Genomic DNA, 9,211 nt, shown 5'->3' with positions numbered 1-9,211 from the left:
CAGGACATTGCTCCTAGCAGTCCACGTGACTGTGGCTGTGCTTTTTGACGTTGACGTAAGTTCCACTTGTGTTGGTGGCTGTACCACTGTGGGGGAAGAATATGGGCTGTTAAAATCTGTACATTTACAAGTCCCCGCCGTTTTGGAAGTGTCATTTCTAGACTTGTCATGCTGACTTACATGTTGTGATTGTCTTAGATCCACTCTTGGCCCCAATGCCAGCACTGTTAGCAGAGTAAACTATGCATGTGTAGGTTGTGGATGGAGCCAGACCATCCACCTGTCCACTGGTGGTTGTGAAGCTCATGTTGGAGGTCAGCGTTTGGGCTTGGAAGACGTTCAAAACCAAAAAGTACTCATTCGCTCCCGTCATGCTGGACCATTCAAACTTTATGGAGCTACTGGAAATGGCTTCAGAAAGGGTGAATTGGGACGCGGCCGGTACTGTAGGAAAATGATACCAAGGATTTAGTTAATCAGTTGTGCAGCAACTTATCTTTCTCTCACATATTATTTTCAATGTTAATTTTGAAAGCAACATTTCTTTGTGTGTGTACCTGTCCATGTCGTTTTCGTGGTATCACACAATAACATATTATACTGCATTGCCTTTAGTGTTACTTCATATTCACGTCCTGGCCGCAGCCCTCTGACCAGTTTGTTGGTATTTAATACAGACACTAAAACTGGAGAGATGCTTGTTGAGCCCACAACTCGGAGGTCCAATAAATAATGACTTGCACCAGTGGTAGCATCCCATTCAACTTGCAACGACGATGCTGAGGGAGATGATATTGAAGTAATAGACTGGACACAGACTGGGAAAGAGAAATAAGTAAATGATTAAGTATGCCACAGAGTGCACAAGTCATGTGATAACAGTGTTATATGTTTCTATGTCAGTGTTGCTCAAACATTTTCATGTCAAGGACCCCCATCTGATAATATGTTGTTCCAGGGAACCCCCAGAAGCAATGCTTTGAGTTAAAAATGTTTGCTCTGAAAGAATATATATCCAAAGATTTGCGCCACATTTTCGTGATTTTCTATGAGCTTGTAGATCTGCTATTTTTCAATAGCTATAACATAATGCTTCAAACACCAAAAGGGGTTCCCGTCGAGAATGGCTTAAATACGTTGTGGTTTGTGCTCTTATAGTAAATCCACAACTGAGCCATTATTTAGGCAATGGAAGAAATTCCAAAGGTCCAGATCAGCAAGAGTCTGCAGCTCCATGTTGAATGTATTGTCCATGGTCTCTTCTGGGGGGTCCACACAAAGGTCTCAGTATCCAACTGTGGTTACATCTCGAGATGTACGTATACACTCTCAGTTACTTCAGGTTTTAGAGGCCTTTGTCTTTGCTTAATTGGTGCCCCTCCGGGTGATGGCAGAGCCATATTGGCAGCGAACACTCAAGAGTACCACCCACTCCTCCAAGCTAGAAATGAGCGCTACCAAGATAATCCATCCAAATAAGTGCTCCATTCCCTTTGGCAAAAACCCACGCCATAGAAGATGTAACTTCAATGTTACTTTTGTTAAATTGTATTTTCCATTCAGTCTTTTGATTTGGAATTTTTTTATGACATTTGTAGCTATACATTGGCATAATATTTGTGGGAAATAGTTTTCAGTAAAACTTAACAATGACTAATGCTACTACATCCAAACCAAAACAAAAACACACTCACCTGTGGCTAAGGCATACTGAATCTGGGGGGAAAAAGCAATGTTTGTAAGTGAGAAAATATCCCATACGACTTAGTGCAAACAAAGATGCAATGTTATTTCTTAGTAAAATAACTATTGGAAATTTTGAATGCAATTAAAAAGCGCAAAAAAACAAACAAATAAAACCAAAAAATGTAAATCCAATATGTTTACCTGTGCCACAGACAAAAGTATAACAGCGAGACATAATATCCATTGCTTGTCCATGATGACTGTCAGGCGTTCAATAAGTTAGATCCATGAATGGATGCTGGGTACCGACAGCTCTTCTGATACTTTTAGAGGCTGTGCGCTTGATGACCAGCCACCCCGTGAGCCAATCAGCGCGTCCCAAAGGAGGACGTACATTCCCCAACGCCCATGGGCTTTATGTCATCATGAGAAACAAACAAATGTCTGCAGAAACATAGTACTCCGTAGCCTGGAGTGTGGTGGATGAGTGTCTGTGTGTGTGTGTGTCTGTGTGTGTGTGTGTGTGTGTGTGTGTGTGTGTGTGTGTGTGTGTGGGGGGGGGGGGGGGGGGGTTCTGCAGGTACTGTCAGTCAGTCCTCACCCCTCAACACCCCCCCACCTGCAGCCCCACCCCCTCACAGTCATGTATTACCGAATGTAGGTCTACTGTTACATTTTGGATAACGTCCTCTTGAATTGAAATACGAAGGCATGAGTTCTAGAAGAATTGAGTAAATCACATGAATTCCTCTTTAATTTAACACATTTTTGTATTTTTGTGGGGAAAATATGCAAATAACTTCCCCTTGTTGTGAGGTATTATTCCTTCTCTTGCGACACATTAAATGACATCCTTTTGGATTGATTCAATTTTGCGGGGCGCCTCTGCGTGGTGTGGTCACTGGTCAAGTCTATGGACTTTTTATGACCTGAATTTTGTTCCGTACACAAACGTTCGGGCCAAGTCAATGGCAAATGGCGTCATGTGGCGTCCTTGTGTGACGTTATGTGGATCAATATGAGAGGCGCTCCTCACTTCGTTACAGCTTTGTTACAGCTCTGTAATTAAACATGAACTACTAATTTACCCAGGACATTAAATGACAGGCTAATAGAAGGGCTAAAATGTTAATGATAATTATTACATATTTACACAAAGCTGACACTAGTTTTAGCCCCCCAAAATAAACGAGCACATCACTATATCTATTCTATACGATATGTTTTATTATTTTCCCCTCATTTTTGAGTGGTGCCAACCACTCAAACAACCAGCTTTGTCTGTATCTATGTTTGTGTACGTGTACCTGTACGTGTGTGTACCTGTACGTGGGACCCAAAAAAATGAGCATGGTTACTACGGTCACTGACATTACGTCAGACCACAGCTGATCAGGCTATATAAGACCTTGCACCACTCAGTTCACACGTGTGTGATTTTTATTTTTTTTCATCAAAGGATAGGACTACATCTTTGTTTTAAAGTGAACTGGGATCAATTATTGAATAAATTAATGAATGTAAAACGCTAAGCCATTTCATGTTGAAACAAACACTGCCAGATAGTTGCCTCTAGTATATAATAATGATAGCTCAGATTTATTTAGCGCTTTTCTATGTACCCAAAGTCGCTTTAGTCATGGTAGAGGCTGGATGACGGGAAAGTCATGGGAGAGGCTGGATGACGGGAAAATAAGAAGTATTTCCTGGTATTCACACATGACTGTGTGATCACTCACTGTGGCTTCCATTGTTCCTGTGTGCGAGAATTAAATGAAAGTGAATACCACCTGATAGGTGAAAGATGAAGAAGAAGTATACGGCTTATACAATGAATGGAAAGCTTCTCTCTTTTTTTATTTTCAACTGTAATCAGGGTCATCATGACGGGAACACCTTTTCCTAGGTAGAAGGCTAGAAGCACACTGGACAACAAGCCCTTGCCATTTGATTCTTTCTCTGTCTTTCAGCTGCTCTCGTCCTGTCACTCCCTTGTTACAACTGACCGTATACAGTACTAGGACCACAATTAAAACAAGCCCTCAGGGCTTTTTGTGTTATCCTTCTAGCATCATTGTATAAATTATACCACTGTTCTTTTTGCAAACTCTTAATAAAGGTTCAAGCTTGTGCTTTATAGTTACATCTTGTGTACAGGAAAGGTACATAATATTAAAACTTATTTTTACACTAAGAAGAAGAAGAAAGAAAGAAAGAAAGAAAGAAAGAAAGAAAGAAAGAAAGAAAGAAAGAAAGAAAGAAAGAAAGAAAGAAAGAGGGTGGAAAAAAGAGAGCAAAGAGAACATCGTGCAGATGTCTTGGTAATGGCATATTATAAACCAACACTATTCAATCAATCAATGCTTGGCCTAATAATACCCATTACATCACGTAAATACATGTATGATCCAGGGAAATTTCCTCTATAAATTCATTATGAAACCCCACAAGGAAGTCAATAACTTACAGTAACTGAGTACTTCTCTATTACTCTGGGCAACGATCATTTTATCATTTCTAAATGACTACAGGGATTTCCTGCATAGAAACCTTTACAGTATCCAACACTGTATCCCGGAACATGTGTTATGTAAGTGAATGTGATATAGGCTGATATATCCGTGTGAGGCGAGACAATAGGTCCACACCTCTGCCTCCCCTCTCCGCAGCCTCGCCGGATGATTCTGTTTGTCTCTAAGCAAGATGAGGTATAGCAGTCGATGCCATTGTGAGAGCTCCTATGGTATGCAAAGTGTCTCTGTGAAACGCATCCTCCTTGGTGTCAAATAGCTTGTGCTCAGTTCCCCAGACCCATAGGGATCAATAGCCCCTGAAGAGACGGTGTTTCCATTTACCTGGCCATTGTTCCATGCAAATATGTTCAGAATTTGGGCAAAATTCTGGGGGGAAGAGGGAATCATACTATTGATTTAAATGGTAGATATTACCTCTCCAGTTCACAATATTCCCCACATCCAGCTGGGTCACTTCTAACAGCATCTTGTAACTGAGAAATATCATAATGGCCCTATAGTGCTTAGTTTGTAAATTATTACAGAAGGTACCAGAGCCCATGAGAGTGTCAGTCTCGGGTCCTTCATGTTTGCCACAAGAAGGCAAACTAAATAATGCACACAAATTGCGCATTATTATTATTTATTGGTTTTTCGTATATTTTTATTTCATATTACACACGTTTAAATGTCACAGATTCCGCTCAATATAACAAACAGCAGTTTTAGGATCACAAAATACTTAATAATTAGTCTTGAAACTATACTGCTTTGAGAGGTGTGAGACAGCACAGATCTTTTATGGCCTTTTTGTCAGCTTCTTGATTTGAGGTTGAACGTTCAAATGAAATAAGTATATATTTTTATTAACTATTTTAAGATTTTAGACACATCATTTGAACTTACAGTAATGCTCTTTAATTAGCGTAAAAAAACCCTAAAACAATGGTCATGATCACATGAACCTAGCATTCAAAAACATTGCCAAGCCAGATAAGGCCTTAACTGACTTTTTTAGTAATAAGTAATATATGCCATATATTTTGCATCGATTACAACTGGATCCCTGTTCTTGACAAACAGAACAATTCTATTGTTTTTGATACAATACAGGGACAGTTTGACCGCTCCCCACCCCACCCTGCACTCCAACCCCGACCCCCAATGGTTGTTTTGTAAACAAACTGGTATGATTTTGTGGGTTTGCTGGTGAGTGTGTGAGAGGGGGGGGGGGGGGGGGGGGTGAGTTGCGAGTGAGAGTGCGCGCATGCTCACGGGCGACTATAATTCATTGTTGTAGTTATTGTGTTTGTAAGTGGGTGTAAAGAACAACATGGTGCATACAAGCGGCCGGACAGAATGGGTTTTCTCAGGAGGGCGGCTGACATGTCCCTTAGGACAGGTTGGGAATGCTCAGAGCAGAGCACTGCTCCTTTGTGCAGAAAGGGGACAGTGGCAGTGGTTCTCAACCCAGGAGGGTCCCCAGATCACCTTTTTAATACTGCAAATATATAAAAAAATATATATTATAATAATTAGTTACACATTACTGTGTCAAAAGTAATCAAAAACGATACAATAAAAAAAAAGACAAACACTTAACTGCACTTTCGATAACCAAAAACAGAGAGCGACGGGAAAGCGTATTAGTCACACTAGAGACCAATAGGAAATGCCAAGGAGAGAATGAGAACCTGGGATGGGAAGTCATGGCAGCTAAGGCACTTGAATATGAATATTTATACACAGTTATAGCATGGCTTCATAACAGTCTCCCAGTCCCTCCCCCTCGTTTTAATTTGTGACCTACGGCGGAAAAAAGTCCTCCCCAACGGAGGGCATGTGTGTGTGTGTGTGTGTGTGTGCGTGTGCGTGTGTGTGTGTGTGTGTGTGTGTGTGTGTGTGCATGCGCACATGCATGCGTGTGGGCTGTCTCCTACTGTAGTCTTTACATAGGTCAGTCTAGAACCTTTGGCCACCTTCAGGCCACATGTGAGGGTTCTGTTTTCATTCCTGACACCTCTCTCTCCGCAGGGGACGATCAGCCCATCTTTCTATGGTTATCTCATTCTGCACGTGGCCATTTTTGGAGGTTTCCGTCTTATCCTCATCTTCATCTTCAGACTCTGTCTCGTCTTTGTCACTCCGCACGTCTTCAGCATTATCGTTGCCTGGAAGTAACTTGATGGCCATGCGCAGGATCAGAACAGCCCAGAACATGTGCAGAAACAGCAGCACAACCAACAGGCCGTTGAAGAAGTAGAGACCGAAGAAGGCCGGGTACAGGGTCAGGGGGTAAACCCACGTCGTGTGCATGATCCAGAATGGGAGGAACACGAGGCGCGTGATGATGAACACGACTGCGAACAAGGCGAAGAGCAACTCTGCGGCTTTCCTCCGGCCTGCGTAGTTAAACATCTTGGCAGACTCCATCAGATAGTCTGACGCATCGTGCAGCAGCATGATTAAAGTCCCTGCCCGGATGTAGTTCATCAACCAGGAGAAGCTGATGAGGAGAATGGTGGCTACGTGGTGAACTATGTGTTCCTTGAAATCTTTGCGTTTCACATCCGTCGCCACACTGAACACAAGTGACATGTAGAATCCCAGTTCAAGCATGTAATACCAGTACTGGGAAGTAATCAGCGGCATTTTAGGAAAGTCTTGCCACATCATCTTCGTATCGTGGAACCATGGTTTATCAATAAGTACTGCCAGGCCAGCAAAGAAAGCAACAAGGTAAAATGTAAATCTCCAACTGGCTTCACGGAACTTCCTGAGTTTGTTTGGTCGGTCCAGGTTTCTCCGACTCCTGAACCATCTCTGGATCTGTCGTACTGACCAGCCTGTCTGCTTGCTTAGACTCTCCAAACAGCTTTTTGAGGGATGTTTCGATAAGTTCAAGAATGAGGACTCCAGTGTGGGATTTGCGATTAATCTGACACGCTGGTTGTCCTTCACCCCGAGTAGTTTAGCAAGTGGAAGAGCAACCACGCTCTCAAATATCTGTCTGATGACCAGGAAAGACAGGGCGATGGGGATGGTGGCCCACAGGTCTCCTGCTTTAGGAAACACCTTACCATCATGGTCCTGCAGATCAGCCCAGCCCAACCCAGGAGGAAACCATATCCAGTCCTGCCAGACCAACTCACTGAGACTTGACAACATCCTCTATGTGGTTTTGCACGTATAGGATGTCTCTCCTCTCCTGCACGATGTTGCGTGATGACCGCAGCCGCTGATTTCCTCAATCTATCCTCGTCGGAAACCGTGTGAATTTTAATGCAGATCTCACCATGGAACGGGGGAAAAACCCTGTTCTGTTGACCTGTTGATGTTCCGATCGGATCAGATGCAATCCGTCCCCTTCTCCTAAATACTACCGTCACACTTTCTCCACTTGCCTCACTGCTGCTGTGGTTGATTCGAGGCTCACTCACTCAAAGGGCAGACAGTCAGGCTGAAGAAGTCACATCTAGCGTTCGGACCGCTTTGAGTTTCCAGCCCTCACACAGGCTTATATGGAGAACCCTGATGTCATTAGTATACGTATATGCCCATATATGGCCATGCCCCATATAGTGAGATCTCTGTGAGTCCTTGTCATAATGACAGGGTTATAGTCTGAGTCATAGTGGCGGTGGTGGTCTGCTGGCCTCATGCCCGCCCAGCGCCGCCCGCGACTATAGCCAATATAGGATATAGCCTACCGTATAACATTATACTGTATATCTTCACTGTCTGGTATACCTTGTTTCTCCATACAGTACGTCTAGTTTAACCATAAATAGATTTGGCCTACTTCGTCGTAAGGCAGGGTTGTGCAAAAGTAGTGAAAATAGCCAATCTAAAAATTGTTGGGAGGTGAAAGTGTTCAAATGCTTGTAGTCTAGTAGTCTGTTATCCCGAACGGTCTCTGGTGATCACATAGCTCTAAATGCATTCTTAGAGCACTGCAGTATATCTGTGTCTTCTACAATGTTTGATGGCCCAATTAACGCCCACTACAGCCAGGTGCAGACCTTCATGCCCCTGTGAGGGTCAACATCTGGAGAGGCTGCAGTAAGAAGGAACACAATTGTCATAACAAGCTGCCCATGTAGAGCGTCGCAGTCCCGCCCCCTCGAGAGACCCGGAAAAGAAATACCCGTTCATTTTCCTCATAGACTTTTCAGAAAGTATTTATTTAAAGACGTTTACGCTGCGGACAAAGCCAACTCTTGTCGTGACAAATCATGACAATAAACACAATGTTTTGGGCCAAACAAAGAATTAGAAAGTACAAAAAAACGGCAGGTTACAACACTTTTTTTGTTGTTTTTCTTCTTTGTAATTATTTGTTTGGTCCAAAATATTGTGTTTGTTGTCATGATTTGTCACGACTCGAGTTGGCTTCGTACAACGCTTAAAAGGTCTTTAAATAAATACTTTTTGAAATGTCTATGGGAAAAATGCATTTGGATTCATTTCCTGGGCCTGGCGTCGTCATGAAAGGGGGCGACGCTCTATAATTCAGGGGCCATAGACGGAGATGGAGGATTTCCCAGTCAGAACTGGCTGATGCGGCCCGGGCCAGGGAAAGAGAAGTCTGGGATTCAATGCTGGAACTGCTGACTCCGCAACCCGACCCCGGATAAAGCAGGAAGGAGATGGATCGTGTATATGTGTGTGGGTGGTTGCTTCTGGGTGTGTTTCCGAGCAAGTGCATTTCATTGCCATATCTTTTGTATGGTGTATTGCTGTGTTTATTGTGCAGTGTTTACTCTTTGCTCTGGAACACCCTGAATTTCACCCGTGGGGGATTAATAAAGTGTTATTCTATCCTATCCTATCCAATGATAATGTGAAACCCATTCTCATTTCCAGTCACAGCTTGTCACATCATTATCAAGGCTTTGGTAAAACCAATGGTGTCCTAATCTGAGTTCCCAGACGTTCTTGCCACTTGGGGGGGCTAGGAAAACAATGGTGTCCATATGCTGAATTTCGGATGACTGCAATGATGTGCATTC

At 43.0% G+C, this 9,211-nt stretch overlaps 1 protein-coding gene across 1 annotated transcript; it reads right to left on the bottom strand.

Annotated features, from left to right (window-relative positions):
• Window positions 1-6,206: 6,206 nt before the first annotated feature.
• Window positions 6,207-7,367, bottom strand: LOC306943824 (ceramide synthase 2-like; the record flags this gene model as incomplete). Its single annotated transcript, XM_079530349.1, has 1 exon — window positions 6,207-7,367. One exon carries the CDS (start codon window positions 7,365-7,367, stop codon window positions 6,207-6,209), a length of 1,161 nt encoding a protein of 386 aa, XP_079386475.1.
• Between the last annotated feature and the right edge of the window lie 1,844 nt (window positions 7,368-9,211).

Source organism: Electrona antarctica (assembly GCF_951216825.1).
Source record: "Electrona antarctica genome assembly, chromosome: 19".
Lineage (NCBI taxonomy): Eukaryota > Metazoa > Chordata > Actinopteri > Myctophiformes > Myctophidae > Electrona > Electrona antarctica.
This window is presented reverse-complemented; position numbering and strand designations above follow the sequence as displayed.